We start from the raw sequence: 22486 nt of genomic DNA, 5'->3' as shown, positions 1-22486 counted from the left end.
GTGCCTTTTCCTAATCATAAATAATTTGATCACATACATTGTATATCCAATGGATAATTTATGAATGGAGAGTGAAAATGCAATGCGTAGCCTAGTAAGTATGTAATGCATTTTTTCCATTGCATAGAATAAAATACGTAGTTAGGCAGAGAAGGGTCTATTTAACTAGCGTAGCTACTCCTGCCGCGAGAAGATACTGCGGCTTTTCAGTGGTGAGGGAGTGGTGTTTACTTTGGATTGACGTTGTGTGCGTGAAAGGAAAAGTCTAAAAGGCATTCTTGGGACGTCCCAACTCTGACGTCACTCCTCTGAAGTTGACGTTTAAAACGGTTACGTTAGGGTTATGGTTCAAGGTGTTATTTAAGCAATAAAGCCCAAGGAGGTGTGGTATATGGCCAATATACCACGGCTAAAAGCTGTTCTTATGCACGATGCAATACAGAGCGCATGGATACAGACCTTAGACGTGGAATATTGGCCATATACCACCTTATTGCTGTTATGAACTGGTTACCAACGTAATTAGAGCAGTACAAATAAAAGCTGTGTCATACCCGTGGTATACGGTCTAATATACCACGTCTGTCAGCCAATCGGCATTCTGGGCTCGAACCACCCTGCTTATAATGTTAGGATAAGGTTTAGGGCAAGGGTCACGATAAGGGTTAGGGCAAGGGTACGGTTAGGGTTAGGGTTAGGGTAAGGACGTCCCAATGATTCCATATAGCACTAACCGTACGTGGAAACCCCTCCGCCGCTAGGGAAACGCTTTCAGACCAATCAGTGGTTGAATGTGTGAGGGAGCGTGTGTTTACATCACCCGTCAAATTGAAGAGCATTTAAATTTCGTCTTACAAGGTACGATTACTTACACGTTAGAATATGTGTGTTGTTATACAATATGTAATTTCAATGTAAGATATTGCAAGTACTGTGTAGAACATGATCACAACAGTACAGTACAGTACAGTAGCTATAAAATGTGTAACAACACCAGCTATAGTTAGCTAGCCAGCTAAAGTAACAGTACAGCTAGCGATGCAAAATACTGTTACCGTTATCTGTCTGGCTAGCTAGCTAGCTAATGGTAGCTAGCTAATCCATATACATTATAGCAGGCTTGTTAGCCGATTATCAGTCAACGTTAGCCAGTCAGCCTGACTGTTAGTTCGCTGAATGCCTAACGTTAGTTACTGTAGCTAGCTTATGTTCATTATGTGGCTAGCTATCGTGGATTAAACAAATGCTTAGTTATGCGCATTATTCAGCAATGTACTAGTTCACTATCCACTGGCGCGCGCGCGTGTGTGTGTGTGTGTTACACGTACTGAACAATGTGTTTTGTGTTGTTGGTTGGGTTTATCATGACCCCAATCCTGTTTGTTAACTCTGTTTGCATGTCAACAATTCTGTGGATCAGGTTTAAGTTTAAAGCTCAGAGCTGTGTGTGTGTGTGTGTGTGTGTGCGTGTGCGTGTGCGTGTGTGTGTGTGTGCACTGTGAGTCTCATCCCAGCGGAAGGTAGTTGGTGCTCCTTTCTGCTCCCAGGCAGAGGGGCCAATTAGGCTGTCAGGTCTTCAGGGCACACACACACACACACACACACACACACACACACACACACACACACACACACACACACACACAGGTGTCCAGGGAAGGAACCAGAACAGGGGGAGAAGAGAGCAGGAGTCTATCCATAGTACCATCTATTTACTGCTGCTCCTGCCGGCCCCTGGACATGAACCACCACAGCAGGGGCCTGGTTCCTACTCTTGAGGGTTAACAAAGTCACTGGGGTTGCGGGGTGAGGGAGCTTGTTGTTTTGGTGTGTGTGTGTGTGTGTGTGTGTGTGTGTGTGTGTGAGAGAGAGAGAGAGAGAGAGAGAGAGAGAGAGAGAGAGAGAGAGAGAGAGAGAGAGAGAGAGAGAGAGAGAGAGAGAGAGAGAGAGAGAGAGAGAGAGAGAGAGAGAGAGAGAGAGAGAGAGAGAGAGAGAGAGAGAGAGAGAGAGAGAGAGAGAGAGAGAGAGAGAGAGAGAGAGAGAGAGAGAGAGAGAGAGAGAGAGAGAGAGAGAGAGAGAGAGAGAGAGAGAGAGAGAGAGATGAAAGGTGTATTTGATAAATCTTTGCTTGTCAGTGTTTTCCCCGTCTGTGTTTGTTAGTACTGTTTTGACCAGCCCCCACACTGTGCTTTTGATTGTTCTTTCCTCTGTATGTCTCTGTCTTTCCCTCCAGGACCAAACCCACAGACTCGCACTGAAACGATTACGGTAGCCACCAACAGGACGGACTCTCTGGTAACTGACCTTTTGCAGGTGAGTGCCGGTCTTTCTGGCCAGGAAAGGTGGATAGCTATTGGCACAGAGTTTAAACGCATGTCTTCCCATTATACGTTATCTCTGTTTTTCCTTCACAAGATCGAAATCGTAAATCTGTTGTAACTCAAGGTTTAGCCTATAGATGTGTTTTAGTCGATGTATTTTCCATCAAGGTGTGTGTGGTTTTAATTGGTGCTGAATCTCAGGTGCTAAACCACTACCCTAGTGGGAGTCGTTCTCTCTTCTGGGACTAGAAACCCACTGAGGACACAATACTGGAGAAGGAACCGTAGGCCTAAATTATAAAGAGAGTGCAGTATATGAGGAGAGGGGTGGTCTAGAGAGAACTCTTATCAGGCTATTAATGATCAAGTAATTGTCTCCAGTCGGTATTTATGGTGGGCTGTCACACTTGAGGAAGCAGTTTGGGACCACAAACGTATGGCTCAGCGTTTAATACTATCCTCTTTCTGTGTCTCCTTCACCTTCTCTTCCAGTGGAATAACTCTTGAACCATGAGCTCTGTGGCTGTGTTGACCCCGGAGAGCTTTGCCGAGCACCGCAGCGGAATCAAAGACCAGGAGATGACAGGTATTATACTGATCTGGGACCAGTGGATAGAGTTCTAAAACGCTTTAAGGCTATAGCTAAGTCTGTATGGATTGTGTTTTGAGTGTCGGTTTGGTATTTTCTGCCTTTGAGGTTGCATTAATCTCTCTTTCTGCCTTTGTTTCTACCCCTCTATTTCCATGTCTCTGTCGCTCTCTCCGTCCATCCATCCCTCCCCTCCTTCAAGGCGGTGTACCCGAGGATGAGGCCTATATCCCCACCTACCTGGAGGCCTTCCCTCCGCTCCCGGAGAATAAGGGAGCTCCGGGGGACAAGTCTGGAGAGCCTGCCGGGGCGTGGGGCTCCAAGATCAGACCCATCAAAGCCTCTGTCATCACCCAGGTAACGGGCACATATGTCGAAGCACACGTACAGCACAGTCTGTTGTGGTCTCAGCATCACACCACCTTCTCCCCCCTCCTCCTCCTCCTCCCTCTCCTTCTCCCAGGTGTTCAACGTGCCCCTGGAGGAGCGGCGCTACAAGGACAACAGCCAGTTTGGTGACGGGGGCGAGGAGGCCAAGGTGTGCCTGGACATCATGCAGAGGACGGGGGCTCACATCGAGCTGTCGCTGGCCAAGGACCAGGGCCTCTCCATCATGGTCACTGGGAAACTGGACTCTGTCATGAAGGCCCGTAAGGAGATCGTGTCTCGGCTGCAGACACAGGTTCAGATTTTAGTTTTTCAATTTTAGTTTTCAAATCCAATCTCCATTCCTAGGTGCATAACGTTATAAAGGCTCTCCATGTTCAGCGTAGGGTTGGACGATATATCAAATGTCATACCGATCATATTTATTGTTATTGCGATATACATTTGTGTTTCTCCCTTCCTCCCTCCCTCCCTCCACCCATCCTCCCCTCCCTTGTTCACAGGCTTCGGCCACGGTGGCCGTCCCCAAGGAGCACCACCGGTTTGTGATCGGTAAGAACGGTGAGAAACTCCAGGAGCTGGAGCTAAAAACGGCCACGAAGATCGCCATCCCCCGACCTGACGACCCCAGCCTCAACATCAGAATCACAGGCACCAAGGAGGGCATCGAGAAGGCTCGTCACGAGATACTGCTGATATCAGCCGAACAGGTCAGAGGGGGCCAGGGGTCAAAGGGAAAAATGATGATGATGATGATGATGACAGAGATGCTTCAGCTTTGAGCGATATGTTAATTCTTTTTTTACATACTAATTATTAGGGCCGGGACGATGCCGGTATCGCAATACTTGTTAGTATCGTGGAAAGGAAACAGAACACGAAGTGGCTTTAACTTTTTTATGAAAACAGCCCTAATGTTGAAAACAAACATCATTATGTTGACATCATAAAGAGAATGGTCCACGTTGTGTTTTCATTTTTTGCCATGAAATAAAATTGCATTATCGTCACAGCCCTACTAATGATATGGTACGAAACCCAGACAAAAAGACCCATGTTGATATGGTTACGTATGGTGTAGATATATGTGTGTGTGTGTGTGTGTCATACAATACTTGATCGTTTTACATTTTTCTCCATCTCCTCTCCTCCAGGACAAGCGAGCAGTGGAGCGTCTCTCCCTGGAGAAGGTGTTCCACCCGTTCATCGCTGGGGCCTACAACCGTCTGGTCCAGGAACTGTGTCAAGAGACGGGGGCCCGCGTCAGCATCCCCCCGCCCAGCCTGCACAAGGACGAGATCGTCATCACCGGGGAGAAGGAGGCTGTCGCCCTCGCCATCAGCCGCATACGGGCCATCTACGACGAAAAGGTGTGTGTGTGTGTGAGAGCGAGAGCTGACCCGAACCCGACATCTTCACATAATATCCAAGCAAATGTATCGCTGAATGACATTGACTTACCTTTTGTCAGTGTTTGATGTCAAGGTTGGGTTTGCGAGGGAGCGGGTTGCTTAGGAACCACTATACAATAAACTACACAGGGGTGCTAGCTAAACACTGTAGGAACCTACAAAACAGCAGTCAATCACAGAACATCCACACTAACGGATTCCCCCCCTCTGTGTGTGCCTGTATGCGCACAGCCTGGGGGCGTTGTGGTTGACGCTGGACTGTATGGATTTGTGCGTCTTAGACACAATTTCACAGAAGCAGACGGTGTTAGACAATAGAGGTTCATGGTGAGGGAAAGTGAGTGTGTAAAGGATGGATGGAGGACCGTGCAGAGAACCATAGAGAGGACGAAGAGAAGGAGACATTGTGCTACAGTGGAGCCGTGGTGGGTTGGTGATACAGAGCAGGCAGAGATAATGGGTATGGATTCTAGTGGAAGGGAAAGACAATAGGATGGGAATGCTAATGGTACTTTACTGCATAATACTGTACTGTACCTGAGACTCTCTACTCTCCACTCTCTCTCTCCGCTCTCTCTCACTCTCTCTTTCTCTCATGCACACTTTGTCTTTTTTTGTCTGCCTCTTTCCTTTCCCCTCTGTCACCCCTCCCCTTTCCTCTTCCTCTTCCTCCCCCTTCCTCACCTTCCCCACGTCCTCCAGAAGAGAAAGACCACCACCATCTCAGTGGAGGTGAAGAAGTCGCAGCACAAGTACATTGTGGGGCCTAAAGGCAACAGCCTGCATGAGATCATGGAGACCACCGGGGTTTCTGTGGAGATGCCCCCGCTGGACTCCTGCTCGGAGACCATCATCCTGAGGGGCGAGCCGGACAAGCTGGGCCCTGCACTCACACAGGTCTACGCCAAGGTGATTGGAGGAGGAGGAGGAAGTGGGGAGAGGAGCGATTGTCTTGTTTGCTGATTTGTTGTCTGCTTTTAATCAACAAGTCAAGTAGTTTATTAATCACGTTGTGTGTGTGTGAGAGCGATATACAGCGTGTGTGTCTGATCCTGATTGCCTCTCTGTCTGCAGGCCAAGAGTGTGATGGTGGTGGAGGTGACGGCCCCGGCCTGGCTCCATCGCTTCATCATCGGAAAGAAGGGACAGAACATCGGACGCATCACACAGCAGCTACCCAAGGTGTGTGAGAGTGAGAGGTCGACATGAGAGAGTGAGAGACGGGATAGGGTGGGAGAGGGGAGAGAGAGATAATTGGGGAGAGAGGCGGGAGAGGGGGAGAGATGGAGCGAGGGATATGGCAAAATATTTGGTTGCAGACAGAAACATGAGTTTATATGTTTAGGTGGTTAACAACAACACTCACCCGCCTGGGAAGTGCTTGGCTCAGACACATGTCTGTCAGTAGCGCCAACCAATCCCTGTATAGTGCACTACTTATGGATTACTCTTAAAAAGCCTGACATACCTGCTGTACTCCAGGGATTCAAGCTCTTTACCTCCCTAGCTACATTGAGACACACTTAGCTCACTGAGCTGACATGTGGAGGGAGCCAGAACCAGGTGACCCCTTTAAGTGGCTTGACCCCTGACCTTTAACCCCTGTGTGTTTAGGTTCACATTGAGTTCACAGACGGCGAGGAGCGGATATCCCTGGAGGGCCCCACGGAGGAGGTGGAGCAGGCCCAGGTTCAGATACAAGACATCATCAGAGACCTGGTGAGTTTGGGCCCCCACCGCGGAGCTGCGTGACGGCACCTCGTTCCCACCGCCGAGCTGCCTGTCGCCCTCACACACACACACACACACACAACTGATCAATATCGATGTATCGCTCAATACGTTTTGTTCAAATGACACCTTTTCCAAATGCATTAACAGCAGCCCAGTCCTAACCCACCAACGTACAGAAACTCCCTAGATATGAGGACATCTTGCAAGGAACCAGGCCGTCTACTCTAACATGTAAACCCTGTTTCCTGGTGTTAAGCTGGTGAGGATGGACTACACTGACGTCAACATAGACCAGCGCTTTCACAGACACCTCATCGGCAAGAACGGAGCCAACAGTGAGTACACACACACACGCACAAACGCACACACACACACACTCTTTCTAATATATAGCCATGTAAATCCCATGCTGTGTTTTTCAGTTAACCGGATTAAAGAGCAGTACAAGGTGTCGGTGTGGATCCCACAGGAGCCGGATCGAAGCGGCCTGGTCCGGATCGAGGGTGACCCCAAGGGGGTGCAGCTGGCACGCAGGGAGCTGATGGAAATGGCACAGAGGATGGTGAGGACGGCGGGGGGAGGTGCCATCCTCTCCCATTCATTTGGTATAATGGCCCGGCAACTTGGACGGAGTCCATATTCAATGGTGACAACTGTTTTTTCCCCCCCTGGGCAGGAGAACGAGCGTACCAAAGACTTGATTGTCGAACAGAAGTTCCACCGCGCCATCATCGGCCAGAAAGGGGAGAAGATCAAAGAGGTCCGGGATAAGTTCCCAGAGGTAACAAGGTTCAACTTTTTTTTTAATCCCTTTATGATATTAGGAGTATAACTTCCCATTCTAGTTTGAAATCGGACTTATTTTGGACGCTCTCTTTCAGGTCATGATCAATTTCCCCGACCCGGCTCAGAAGAGTGACATTGTGCAGCTGAGAGGGCCCAAGAACGAGGTGGAGAAGTGTGCCAAGTTTCTGGCAAAACTCATCGCAGACCTGGTACGACCTCACTGATTCATGCATTACTTCCTGTTTACAATGGACCACTTCCTGGTTACTCACCGCTCCTTTTTGTTTTTCTCTCAGATGGAGAACAGCTTCTCCCTCTCCATCCCCATCTTCAAACAGTTCCACAAAAACATCATCGGCAAAGGAGGCGCCAACATCAAAAAGGTGAGAGATGAAATGTGTGAAGAGTAGGACAAAATATTGGTCTAACTTTAAAGTGTTGACACATGCTTGTAACTAATAACCTCCATTTAAAATGTATGCCATTCTTATGATGTGTGTTTGTGCGTGTGTCCCACAGATCCGTGAGGAGACCACCACTAAGATTGACCTGCCCACAGAGAACAGTAACAGTGAGATGATAGTGATCACTGGGAGGAAGAACCACTGTGAAGCAGCCAGAGACAGGATCCTAGCCATCCAGAGAGAACTGGTGAGAGAACACTGTGTGTGTGTGTGTCTCTCTCTCTCTCAAGTGTCTCTCTCTCTGTCGCTCTCTCTCTCTCTCTGTCGCTCTCTCTCTCTCTCTGTCGCTCTCTCTGTCGCTCTCTCTGTCGCTCTCTCTGTCGCTCTCTTTCTCTGTCGCTCTCTTTCTCTCTGTCGCTCTCTTTCTCTCTGTCGCTCTCTTTCTCTCTGTCGCTCTCTCTGTCGCTCTCTCTCTCTCTCTCTCTCGATGATTCAACCATTCCCCCTCCCTCCCTTCCTTCCTTCCTTTTCTCTCTCTCCAGGCCAACATCAAGGAGTCAGATGTGACCATCCCGGCCAAGCTCCACAACTCTCTGATAGGCTCTAAGGGCTGCCTGGTGCGGGCTGTCATGGAGGACTGTGGCGGGGTGCACATCCACTTCCCCTCCGAGGGCTCCGGGTCAGACAGGGTGACCGTCAGAGGGCCCGCCGGGGAGGTGGAGAGGGCCAAGAGACAGCTACTACAACTGGCTGAAGAGAAGGTGAGGGAGGAGGAGGTAGAGGAGATATGGCAAGGGGGTCTGCCCCCCCCCCCCACGCCTTCATGAATTAGGCAGAATGTGGAAGAATTGGTTTCACATTTTTGGGTTTAATTGAATAGCACCAGTCTCTTACACCTCCTTTTTTTCTCTCGTCTCTTTCTCTCGTCTTTCTCCTCGTTTTACAGCAAGTGAACAACTTCACGGCGGAGTTGCAGGCCAAGCCGGAGTACCACAAGTTCCTGATTGGAAAGGGCGGGGTGAACGTCCGTGGTGTGCGGGACAGGACGGGGGCTCGCATTATCTTCCCGTCTCCCGACGAGCCGGAGCAGGAGCTCATCACCATCATAGGCAGGGAGGAGGCTGTCAGACTGGCCCAGAAAGAACTGGAGACACTCGTCAAAAACCTGGTACTAGTCCGGATGATTTCTGTTGGAACAGATTCCTGTTCAGTAGGTAGAAAGAGAAGCAAAAGCTTTTAAACAGAGGCGCTCGTCCAGTAACTTAACATGTTCAAGATTTGAAACTGTGGATATTAACAGCATAGAGAAAAGCACATATTTTTCATTTTTTTGTTGGTCTGTAATTTACGAAGCTCAGAGGGGTCACATTTTTTTCTACCTCTGTTTTACTGATCCCCCATCTTCCTACTCCCCCACCCCCTCCTCTCCTCCACCCCCTCCTCTCCTCCTCCCTGCCCCTTCTCCCCCCTCTCTCTCAGGACGACGTGGTGGAGGACAGCATGGTTGTGGAGACGCGGCACCACCGGTACTTTGTCTGCCGGCGAGGCCAGGTGTTGAGGGAGCTGGCGGAGGAATACGGCGGCGTGGCGGTCAGCTTCCCCCGCACCGGGACTCACAGCGACCGCATCACACTGAAGGGGGCCAAGGACTGTGTGGAGGCAGCCAAACGAAGAATCCAGGAGATCATAGAGGATCTGGTAGGTTGGTGTGAGTGGGGAGTGTGTGTGGGGGTCTGGGGTGGTGTGTTCCATTCTGTTTATGTGTTCTGAAGTGTGTAGTCTTATATTGACTCAAGCCAATGCGTGATATGTAAAATAGTTTGCAATAACTTATGAATAACAACTCAACTCTGTGCAGTAATGACGACAACTCTATAGAGTAATGACGACAACTCTATAGAGTAATGACGACAACTCTATAGAGTAATGACGACAACTCTATAGAGTAATGACGACAACTCTATAGAGTAATGACCACAACTCTATAGAGTAATGACCACAACTCTATAGAGTAATGACCACAACTCTATAGAGTAATGACCACAACTCTATAGAGTAATGACCACAACTCTATAGAGTAATGACCACAACTCTATAGAGTAATGACCACAACTCTATAGAGTAATGACCACAACTCTATAGAGTAATGACCACAACTCTATAGAGTAATGACCACAACTCTATAGAGTAATGACCACAACTCTATAGAGTAATGACCACAACTCTATAGAGTAATGACCACAACTCTATAGAGTAATGACCACAACTCTATAGAGTAATGACCACAACTCTATAGAGTAATGACGACAACTCTATAGAGTAATGACAACAACTCTATAGAGTAATGACCACAACTCTATAGAGTAATGACCACAACTCTATAGAGTAATGACCACAACTCTATAGAGTAATGACCACAACTCTATAGAGTAATGACCACAACTCTATAGAGTAATGACCACAACTCTATAGAGTAATGACCACAACTCTATAGAGTAATGACCACAACTCTATAGAGTAATGACCACAACTCTATAGAGTAATGACCACAACTCTATAGAGTAATGACCACAACTCTATAGAGTAATGACCACAACTCTATAGAGTAATGACCACAACTCTATAGAGTAATGACCACAACTCTATGCAGTAATGACAACTACTCTATACAGTAATGACAACAACTCTATGCAGTAATGACGACTACTCTATGCAGTAATGACAACTACTCTATACAGTAATGACAACAACTCTATACAGTAATGACAACTACTCTATACAGTAATGACAACAACTCTATGCAGTAATGACAACTACTCTATACAGTAATGACAACAACTCTATACAGTAATGACAACAACTCTATACAGTAATGACAACAACTCTATGCTGTCACGAACCGGCTCAAAGCCCGTAACAAAAGGGAGACAACGTGGAGATAAGGCGTAACAAAATATATATTTATTAACTAAAGCAACTAAGGAAAATACACAATGGCGTTTGTAATCAGTAATCAGTAGTGTAAGTGAGTGTTTTGCATGCATGAATGTGATAATGCAGGGTGTTGAAAGGTGCCAAAACAAACAAAAGGCCACCAAGAACCACAAAACAATCTACAAAGGTGTCTGCATGGAGAGAGTCTCCTCCATGAATGTGGAAGAGGTCTATTTATCCTGGGAGACACCTGGCCCAGGTGTTTCCCATGTAGCTGACGACCCTCCCAACTCCGCCCACCGGCATCCTAATAAGGAAACAAGAACAAAGACAGAATACGGCAGACAGAGTGGGAGGGTCGTCACAATGCAGTAATGACAACTACTCTATACAGTAATGACAACAACTCTATACAGTAATGACAAGTCTATGCAGTAATGACAACTACTCTATGCAGTAATGACAACAACTCTATACAGTAATGACAACAACTCTATACAGTAATGACAACTACTCTATGCAGTAATGACAACAACTCTATACAGTAATGACAACAACTCTATGCAGTAATGACAACAACTCTATGCAGTAATGACAACAACTCTATGCAGTAATGACAACAACTCTATGCAGTAATGACAACAACTCTATGCAGTAATGACAACAACTCTATGCAGTAATGACAACAACTCTATGCAGTAATGACAACAACTCTATACAGTAATGACAACTACTCTATACAGTAATGACAACAACTCTATACAGTAATGACAACAACTCTATGCAGTAATGACAACAACTCTATACAGTAATGACAACTACTCTATGCAGTAATGACAACAACTCTATACAGTAATGACAACAACTCTATGCAGTAATGACAACAACTCTATACAGTAATGACAACAACTCTATACAGTAATGACAACTACTCTATGCAGTAATGACAACAACTCTATACAGTAATGACAACTACTCTATACAGTAATGACAACAACTCTATACAGTAATGACAACAACTCTATGCAGTAATGACAACAACTCTATACAGTAATGACAACTACTCTATGCAGTAATGACAACAACTCTATACAGTAATGACAACAACTCTATGCAGTAATGACAACTCTATGCAGTAATGACAACTACTCTATACAGTAATGACAACTACTCTATACAGTAATGACAACAACTCTATACAGTAATGACAACTACTCTATACAGTAATGACAACAACTCTATACAGTAATGACAACTACTCTATACAGTAATGACAACAACTCTATACAGTAATGACAACTACTCTATACAGTAATGACAACAACTCTATACAGTAATGACAACTACTCTATACAGTAATGACAACAACTCTATGCAGTAATGACAACAACTCTATACAGTAATGACAACTACTCTATACAGTAATGACAACAACTCTATACAGTAATGACAACTACTCTATGCAGTAATGACAACAACTCTATACAGTAATGACAACAACTCTATGCAGTAATGACAACAACTCTATACAGTAATGACAACTACTCTATGCAGTAATGACAACAACTCTATACAGTAATGACAACAACTCTATGCAGTAATGACAACTACTCTATACAGTAATGACAACTACTCTATGCAGTAATGACAACAACTCTATACAGTAATGACAACAACTCTATACAGTAATGACAACAACTCTATACAGTAATGACAACAACTCTATACAGTAATGACAACAACTCTATACAGTAATGACAACTACTCTATACAGTAATGACAACTACTCTATAGAGTAATGACCACAACTCTATAGAGTAATGACCACAACTCTATAGAGTAATGACCACAACTCTATAGAGTAATGACCACAACTCTATAGAGTAATGACCACAACTCTATAGAGTAATGACCACAACTCTATAGAGTAATGACCACAACTCTATGCAGTAATGACAACTACTCTATACAGTAATGACAACAACTCTATGCAGTAATGACGACTACTCTATGCAGTAATGACAACTACTCTATACAGTAATGACAACAACTCTATACAGTAATGACAACTACTCTATACAGTAATGACAACAACTCTATGCAGTAATGACAACTACTCTATACAGTAATGACAACAACTCTATACAGTAATGACAACAACTCTATACAGTAATGACAACAACTCTATGCTGTCACGAACCGGCTCAAAGCCCGTAACAAAAGGGAGACAACGTGGAGATAAGGCGTAACAAAATATATATTTATTAACTAAAGCAACTAAGGAAAATACACAATGGCGTTTGTAATCAGTAATCAGTAGTGTAAGTGAGTGTTTTGCATGCATGAATGTGATAATGCAGGGTGTTGAAAGGTGCCAAAACAAACAAAAGGCCACCAAGAACCACAAAACAATCTACAAAGGTGTCTGCATGGAGAGAGTCTCCTCCATGAATGTGGAAGAGGTCTATTTATCCTGGGAGACACCTGGCCCAGGTGTTTCCCATGTAGCTGACGACCCTCCCAACTCCGCCCACCGGCATCCTAATAAGGAAACAAGAACAAAGACAGAATACGGCAGACAGAGTGGGAGGGTCGTCACAATGCAGTAATGACAACTACTCTATACAGTAATGACAACAACTCTATACAGTAATGACAAGTCTATGCAGTAATGACAACTACTCTATGCAGTAATGACAACAACTCTATACAGTAATGACAACAACTCTATACAGTAATGACAACTACTCTATGCAGTAATGACAACAACTCTATACAGTAATGACAACAACTCTATGCAGTAATGACAACAACTCTATGCAGTAATGACAACAACTCTATGCAGTAATGACAACAACTCTATGCAGTAATGACAACAACTCTATGCAGTAATGACAACAACTCTATGCAGTAATGACAACAACTCTATGCAGTAATGACAACAACTCTATACAGTAATGACAACTACTCTATACAGTAATGACAACAACTCTATACAGTAATGACAACAACTCTATGCAGTAATGACAACAACTCTATACAGTAATGACAACTACTCTATGCAGTAATGACAACAACTCTATACAGTAATGACAACAACTCTATGCAGTAATGACAACAACTCTATACAGTAATGACAACAACTCTATACAGTAATGACAACTACTCTATGCAGTAATGACAACAACTCTATACAGTAATGACAACTACTCTATACAGTAATGACAACAACTCTATACAGTAATGACAACAACTCTATGCAGTAATGACAACAACTCTATACAGTAATGACAACTACTCTATGCAGTAATGACAACAACTCTATACAGTAATGACAACAACTCTATGCAGTAATGACAACTCTATGCAGTAATGACAACTACTCTATACAGTAATGACAACTACTCTATACAGTAATGACAACAACTCTATACAGTAATGACAACTACTCTATACAGTAATGACAACAACTCTATACAGTAATGACAACTACTCTATACAGTAATGACAACAACTCTATACAGTAATGACAACTACTCTATACAGTAATGACAACAACTCTATACAGTAATGACAACTACTCTATACAGTAATGACAACAACTCTATGCAGTAATGACAACAACTCTATACAGTAATGACAACTACTCTATACAGTAATGACAACAACTCTATACAGTAATGACAACTACTCTATGCAGTAATGACAACAACTCTATACAGTAATGACAACAACTCTATGCAGTAATGACAACAACTCTATACAGTAATGACAACTACTCTATGCAGTAATGACAACAACTCTATACAGTAATGACAACAACTCTATGCAGTAATGACAACTACTCTATACAGTAATGACAACTACTCTATGCAGTAATGACAACAACTCTATACAGTAATGACAACAACTCTATACAGTAATGACAACAACTCTATACAGTAATGACAACAACTCTATACAGTAATGACAACAACTCTATACAGTAATGACAACTACTCTATACAGTAATGACAACTACTCTATAGAGTAATGACAACAACTCTATACAGTAATGACAACAACTCTATACAGTAATGACAACAACTCTATACAGTAATGACGACAACTCTATACAGTAATGACAACTACTCTATACAGTAATGACAACAACTCTATGCAGTAATGACAACAACTCTATGCAGTAATGACAACAACTCTATGCAGTAATGACAACAACTCTATGCTGCAGACATTTTTTTGGTACCCTTCCCCAGATCTGTGCCTCAACATAATCCTGTCTCAGAGCTATACGGACAATTCCTTCAACCTCGTGGTTTGGTTTTTGCTCTGACATGCACTGTCAACTGTGGGCCTTATATTGAAATCCTGTTTTTGCTTTGTCATTATTAGAGGTCGACCGATTATGATTTTTCAACGCCCGATACCGATTATTGGAGGACCAAAAAAGCCGATACCGATTAATCGGACAATTTTTTTATTTTTTATGTTTTTGTAATAATGACAATTACAACAGTACTGAATGAACACTTATTTTAACTTAATATAATACATCAATAAAATCAATTTAGCCTCAAGTAAATAATGAAACATGTTCAATTTGGTTTAAATAATGCAAAAACAAAGTGTTTGAGAAGAAAGTAAAAGTGCAATATGTGCTATGTAAGAAAGCTAATGTTTAAGTTCCTTGCTCAGAACATGAGAACATATGAAAGCTGGTGGTTCCTTTTAACATGAGTCTTCAATATTCCCAGGTAAGAAGTTTTAGGTTGTAGTTATTATAGGAATTATAGGACTATTTCCCTCTATACCATTCGTATTTAATTAACCGTTGACTATTGGATGTTCTTATAGTCACTTTTAGTATTGGCAGTGTAACAGTTTCCGTCCCTCTCCTCGCTCCTCCCTGGGCTCGAACCAGCAACACAACAACAACAGCCACCACATCGAAGCAGCGTTACCCATGCAGAGCAAGGGAAACAACCACCCCAAGGCTCAGAGCGAGTAGCGCGTGCTAACTAGCTAGCCATTTCACTTTGGTTACACCAGCCTCATCTCGGGAGTTGATAGGCTTGAAGTCATAAACAGTGCAATGCTTGACGCACAACGAAGAGCTGCTGTCAAAACGCACGAAAGTGCTGTTTGAATTAATGTTTACGCACCTGCTTCTGCCTACCTCCGCTCAGTCAGATACTTAGATACTTGTATGCTCAGTCAGATTATATGCAACGCAGGACACGCTAGATAATATCTAGTAATATCATCAACCATGTGTAGTTAACTAGTGATTATGATTGATTGTTTTTTACAAGATAAGTTTAATTATAGCTAGCAACTTACCTTGGTTTACTGCATTCGCGTAACAGGCAGTCTCCTTGTGGAGTGCAACGAGAGAGAGGCAGGTCATTATTGCGTTGGACTAGTTAACTGTAAGGTTGCAAGATTGGATCCCCCGAGCTGACAAGGTGAAAATCTGTCGTTCTGCCCCTGAACGAGGCGGTTAACCCACCGTTTCTAGGCCGTCATTGAAAATAAGAATGTGTTCATAACTGACTTGCCAAGTTAAATAAAGGTGTAAAAATAAAAAAAAATTATCAAAGCAAATCGGTGCCCAAAAATACCGATTTCCGATTGATATCGGCCCTAATTAATCGTCCATTCCGATTAATCGGTCGACCTCTAGTCATTATTGTGTAGGTTGATGACAAAATGGGGGAAAATTTAAAGGGCCTGAATACTTCCCGAATTCACTGTAAATATACTGTGTGTACAAAACATTAAGGACACCTCCCTAATATTGAGTTGTACCCCCTTTTGCCCTCAAAACATCCCCAATTCATCGGGGCATGGACTCTACCAGGTGTCGAAAGCGTTCCACAGCGATGCTGGCCCATATTGACTCCAATTCTTCCCACAGTTGTGTCAAGTTAGCTGGATGTCCTTTTTGGCGGTGGACCATTCTTGATACACACGGGAAACTGTTGAGCGTGAAAAACCCAGCAGCGTTGCAGTTCTTGACACAAACCGGTGCACCTGGCACCTACTACCATACCCCCGTTCAAAGGCACTTACATTTTGCTGTCTTGCCCACTCACAATCCACGTCTCAAGACTTAACCTGTCTCCTCCCCTTCATCTACACGGATCGAAGTGGATTTAACAAGTGACATCAATAAGGGGTCACAGCTTTAACTACAACTCAAGACACTCATTGACACATTTGAAATGATATAGCAGTGTGATGCCTGACTGCACCGTTGGTGACGTGGCACGCATCCCTTGGTTGACGTAATGCAACGCCTGCGCTTCTAGTCGGGCAGGAAGTCGACCATTGTGTAGTCTGTTTTGATGACCGTCTCCCTCCCTCCAGGAGGCCCAGGTGAGTGTTGAGGTGGCGGTCCCCCAGCGGTACCACAGGGCTGTGATGGGGCCTAAAGGCGTCAGGATCCAGCAGATCACCAGAGATTACGAGGTGCAGGTCAAGTTCCCGGAGAGAGACGACAACAACACAGCAGGTCAGCCAAGGCGGTCTGGAAATGAATGGAAGTACTGTGTATATGGAGACCGGGGGGGGGGGGAGTGTGTGTGTCTGTTCTTCCATGTATTGACTATATTATTCAATGTGTTTGCATGGGCTAATAGCAGTAAGGTCAACAACAAACAATGTAATCCAATATGTATAGATTTTTTTGATACATCCAGGGGCCTTAAAATTCCAAATCAAATAGCTAAATGGTCCTTGGTATGACCTTAAAACAACATCCATATAGTTTAGTAGAACCCCCCCCCTCTCCCCTGGTTTAGACAGGGCTTAGACTGTAATGGGTTAACCTACACCTATCCGGCACCTTAATTTCTACCTAAAAAAAACATGACCCCATTTTTGTTGTTTGGTTCAAAACACGTCATCTTGAAATTGAACATCCGGAGTTTCACTAGAAACTCCCAAAAAGCTGTGTTCTTGTTGCCATGGTGACGCTGCAGGACAGGAGCCCCCTCAGGAGAACGGTGACGCCAGCCCGGAGGCGGAGTTTGTCCTTCGCAAGTGTGACGTCATCACCATCTCAGGGCGGACGGAGAAGTGTGAGCTGGCAAAGATCGCCCTACTGGTATAAACTGTTAAGATGTTAACTTTTCACACTGTTGGGAGAGTGTTGTGTCCTTTTATTTTTTTCCTCACACTCTCTCTCTCCTCTCTTTCCCACTCACTCACTCACACACACACACACACACACACACACACACACACACACACACACACACACACACACACACACACACACACACACACACACACCCTCCAGGCTCTGGTCCCCGTCACGGAGGATGTTGAGGTGTCCTTTGAGCTACACCGTTACATCATTGGTCAGAAGGGCAGTGGCATCAGGAAGATGATGGAGGAGTATGAGGTATGGAGCTCCATCGCCCTCCTCTGGTGGACATGTAGAACTGCAGCTCTGACGTTCAAATCTTGATGTACTGCACACTGCGTTTGCTCATCATAGCCTTTTTGACACGCAAACTACTGTCGTCCCTGATATTCAATTCTGCAAATAATTTATATTTTAGTGCGTTACCTCATGTTAAGTAGGTCTTAATCAGATTGCCGTCAAACTGATAGTTGTTCTACTGTGCCTTCTCTAAGAAACCGTGGGAAAATCTGACTCAATTTGACTCTGTACTGTAACTCCCTGTGTGTCTCGGTGTGTTTGTGTGTGTGTTTGTGTGTAGGTGAACATCTGGGTACCCCAGCCGGAGCAGCAGTCGGATGTGATCAAGGTGACAGGTCAGGTGGCCAACGTAGAGCGAGCCAAGTCAGGCCTGCTGGAGAGAGTCAAAGAACTACAGGCTGAACAGGAGGACAGGGTAGGAACACACACTAAATAGGGAGACACACACACACACAGTACTGACTATATCTCCCTGTCCCTCCAGGCCTTGAGGAGCTTCAAGGTCTCCATCTCAGTAGATCCTAAGTTCCACCCCAAGATCATTGGCCGGAAGGGAGCGGTCATCTCTCAGATCCGCAAAGACCACGACGTCAACGTCCAGTTCCCAGATAAAGGGGACGAACTGCAGGTCAGGAGAGTGTGTGTCTTGCTCTTTTCTGTTGTTCTCTCTCTCTCTCTCTCTCTCTCTCTCTCTCTCTCTCTCTCTCTCTCTCTCCTCTCTCTCTCTCTCTCTCTCTCTCTCTCTCTCTCTCTCTCTCTCTCTCTCTCTCTCTCTCTCTCTCTCTCTCTCTCTCTCTCTCTCTCTCTCTCTCTCTCTCTCTCTCTCTCTCTCTCTCTTCCACCACTCCCTCTCATCTTTCCTTTCTCATGTTTGTGTGTTTACAGTTTCTTCTCTCTCTTCTCGCCCTGCCATGTCCTCTTCTCCTCTGTTCTTTCTTGTGTTCTCATCCCTGCCCGTCTCATCCTCTCCCCTCTTGTTTCTAAACTCCACACCTCCCTCCTGCACCTAATTCTCCTCTCCATCTCCCGTGCTGTCTTTTTCATTTACACATCCACTCTTATTCTCTTTTTCCCCCTCCTCTCCCAGGTGATCTCTCTCTGTTATCCCTCTGTTCTCTCTCTGTTATCTCTCTGTTCTCTCTCTCTCTCTCTCCCAGGATGTGATAGTGATCTTTCTCGGTTCTCTCTCTCTCCCAGGATGTGATAGTGATCTTTCTCGGTTCTCTCTCTCTCCCAGGATGTGATAGTGATCTTTCTCTGTTCTCTCTCTCTCTCTCTCCCAGGATGTGATAGTGATCTTTCTCGGTTCTCTCTCTCTCCCAGGATGTGATAGTGATCTTTCTCTGTTCTCTCTCTCTCTCTCTCCCATGATGTGATAGTGTTCTCTCTCTCTCTCTCTCTCTCTCTCTCCCAGGATGTGATAGTGATCTTTCTCTGTTCTCTCTCTCTCTCTCTCCCATGATGTGATAGTGATCTCTCTCTGTTCTCTCTCTCTCTCTCTCTCTCTCTCTCTCCCAGGATGTGATAGTGACCTTTCTCTGTTCTCTCTCTCTCTCTCTCCCATGATGTGATAGTGATCTCTCTCTGTTCTCCCTCTGTTCTCTCTCTCTCCCAGGTGACCTCTCTCTGTTCTCTCTCTCTCTCTCCCAGGATGTGATAGTGTTCTCTCTCTGTTCTCTCTCTCTCTCCCAGGATGTGATAGTGATCTCTCTCTGTTATCCCTCTGTTCTCTCTCTCTCTCCCAGGATGTGATAGTGTTCTCTCTCTGTTCTCTCTCTCTCTCCCAGGATGTGATAGTGTTCTCTCTCTGTTCTCTCTCTCTCTCTCTCCCCCAGGTGATCTCTCTCTGTTATCCCTCTGTTCTCTCTCTCTCTCTCCCAGGATGTGATAGTGTTCTCTCTCTGTTCTCTCTCTCTCTCTCTCCCAGGTGATCTCTCTCTGTTATCCCTCTGTTCTCTCTCTCCCAGGATGTGATAGTGTTCTCTCTCTGTTCTCTCTCTCCCAGGTGATCTCTCTCTGTTATCCCTCTGTTCTCTCTCTCTCCCAGGATGTGATCGTGTTCTCTCTGTTCTCTCTGTTCTCTCTCTCTCCCAGGATGTGATAGTGATATCTCTCTGTTCCCTCTCTCTCTCTGCCAGGATGTGATAGGGATCTCTCTCTGTTCCCTCTCTCTCTCTGCCAGGATGTGATAGTGTTCTCGCTCTCTCTGCCAGGATGTGATAGTGATCCATCTCTGTTCTCTCTCTCTGCCAGGATGTGATAGTGATCTCTCTCTGTTCTCTCTCTCTCTCTCTCTCTCTCTCTCTCCCAGGATGTGATAGTGATCTCTCTCTGTTCTCTCTCTCTCTCCCAGGATGTGATAGTGATCTCTCCGTTCCCTCTCTCTCTGCCAGGATGTGATAGTGTTCTCTCTCTTTTCTCTCTCTCTCTACCAGGTTGTGATAGTGATCTATCTCTGTTCTCTCTCTCTCTCTGCCAGGATGTGATAGTGATCTCTCTGTTCTCTCTCTCTCTGCCAGGATGTGATAGTGATCTCTCTCTGTTCTCTCTCTCTGCCAGGATGTGATAGTGATCTCTCTCTGTTCTCTCTCTTTGCCAGGATGTGATAGTGACCTCTCTCTGTTCTCTCTCTTTGCCAGGATGTGATAGTGATCTCTCTCTGTTCTTTCTCTTTGCCAGGATGTGATTGTGATCTCTCTCTGTTCTCTCTCTCCCAGGATGTGATAGTGATATCTCTCTGTTCTCTCTCTCTCTCTGCCAGGATGTGATAGTGTTCTCTCTCTCTCTCTGCCAGGATGTGATAGTGATTTCTCTCTGTTCTCTCTCTCTGCCAGGATGTGAAAGTGATCTCTCCGTTCCCTCTCTCTCTGCCAGGATGTGATAGTGTTCTCTCTTTTCTCTCTCTCTCTACCAGGATGTGATAGTGATCTCTCTCTGTTCTCTCTCTCTCTCTGCCAGGATGTGATAGTGATCTCTCTCTGTTCTCTCTCTCTGCCAGGATGTGATAGTGATCTCTCTCTGTTCCCTCTCTCTCTGCCAGGATGTGATAGTGATCTCTCTCTGTTCTCTCTCTTTGCCAGGATGTGATAGTGATCTCTCTCTGTTCCCTCTCTCTCTGCCAGGATGTGATAGTGATCTCTCTCTGTTCCCTCTCTCTCTGCCATGATGTGATAGTGTTCTCTCTCTCTCTGCCAGGATGTGATAGTGATCTCTGGGTATGAGCGTAACACAGAAGAGGCACGGTCAGCCATCGAGCAGCTGGTGTCAACGCTGCAGGAGATGGTCAGCCACGACGTGCACCTGGACCCCCGCACACACGCACGCATCATCGGGGCCCGCGGCAAGGCCGTCCGCAAGACCATGGAAGAGTTCAAGGTACGGGCGTGGGGGGGGGGGTGATTGAACCCCAGGGTTCACAGCGACACACGACATCTCAGCACCAGTTTGTTTTGTTGTTAGAGGGAGACTTTTTTCTTTTTCTGTGGCAGTACCTCCGGGAGTCCGTTTGTCAGGCCCTTTATTTTGAAGTGTTAGCAACTACAGTATGTTGTGGATGCAAATGAAGCCGTGTTTGTGCCACACTCTGACGTGGCATGGTTTCTCTCCTCTGTCCTGTGTGTTTAGGTGGACATCCGGTTTCCCCAGCCGGGTTCAGAGGACCCAGGCAGGGTGACAGTGACTGGACTACCAGAGAGTGTGGACAACGCCGTCGACCACCTCCTCAATCTGGAGGAGGAATATGTGAGTGATGGACGAGAGACAATTATCAGCATATGGAGTAAACGTGACAAACTGTGCCTCGGCCTATGCCGTCATGCAACCTTGTCTCTGTCTGTCTGTCTGTCTGTCTGTCTGTCTGTCTGTCTGTCTGTCTGTCTGTCTGTCTCTGTCTCTGTCTCTGTCTCTGTCTCTGTCTCTCTCTCTTTGTCTCTCTCTCTTTGTCTCTCTCTGTCTCTCTCTTCTGCTACTATCTTACTTTCTCCCTTTTTATTTGACTGCTGTCTCTCCAACATTCCATGCTAGATGTTGAGTGTGACAGAGACCGAGACGATGGCTGCCTACATGAAGCCCCCGTCCCGCTATGGAGGGGGGGGAGTTGGGGGTGGCGACATCAGCGGGGGGGCGGCCAAGGGCTTTGTGGTGCGGGACGCCCCCTGGAACGACAAGGTGTGTGTCTTGATTCTCGTCCTAATTATTTGTGTCATCTTTATCAGTATCCTCCTCGTCATCAATAGTCATTATCATGTAGGCCTATATCTTCGTCATCGTGAGGTTGTTCTGACGTTGTGTGTTGTTGTGTGTCTCAGGCTCCTGATATGAGTAATGCTGAGGACTTCCCCACCTTCGGCGCAGGCCTGGCCCCAAAACAGACCTCCGCCTGGGGCCCCAAGAAGTTTTGAGACATCTGGGAAAACGAGAGAGAGGAGAGGGAGAGAACAAACACTGGACAAATCGCTACTCGCCTTCGC

At 45.5% G+C, this 22486-nt stretch overlaps 1 protein-coding gene across 1 annotated transcript; it reads left to right on the top strand.

Annotated features, from left to right (window-relative positions):
- Nucleotides 1-510: 510 nt before the first annotated feature.
- hdlbpb (high density lipoprotein binding protein b) lies at nt 511-22431 on the top strand. The gene is made up of 28 exons (XM_036957970.1): nt 511-858; nt 2234-2313; nt 2814-2907; nt 3113-3267; nt 3374-3592; nt 3801-4007; nt 4452-4667; nt 5412-5618; nt 5784-5891; nt 6324-6428; nt 6700-6778; nt 6866-7005; nt 7120-7224; nt 7325-7438; nt 7526-7612; nt 7749-7880; nt 8176-8394; nt 8580-8801; nt 9113-9331; nt 16937-17081; nt 17506-17675; nt 17871-17975; nt 18298-18432; nt 18502-18645; nt 21213-21392; nt 21642-21758; nt 22041-22184; nt 22325-22431. Exons 3-28 carry the CDS (start codon nt 2832-2834, stop codon nt 22415-22417), a joined length of 3843 nt encoding a protein of 1280 aa, XP_036813865.1. The 5' UTR covers nt 511-858; nt 2234-2313; nt 2814-2831; the 3' UTR covers nt 22418-22431.
- The last annotated feature ends 55 nt before the right edge of the window (nt 22432-22486 follow it).

The sequence above is a fragment of the Oncorhynchus mykiss genome, chromosome 21 (genome assembly GCF_013265735.2).
Source record: "Oncorhynchus mykiss isolate Arlee chromosome 21, USDA_OmykA_1.1, whole genome shotgun sequence".
NCBI classification, from domain to species: domain Eukaryota; kingdom Metazoa; phylum Chordata; class Actinopteri; order Salmoniformes; family Salmonidae; genus Oncorhynchus; species Oncorhynchus mykiss.
This window is presented reverse-complemented; position numbering and strand designations above follow the sequence as displayed.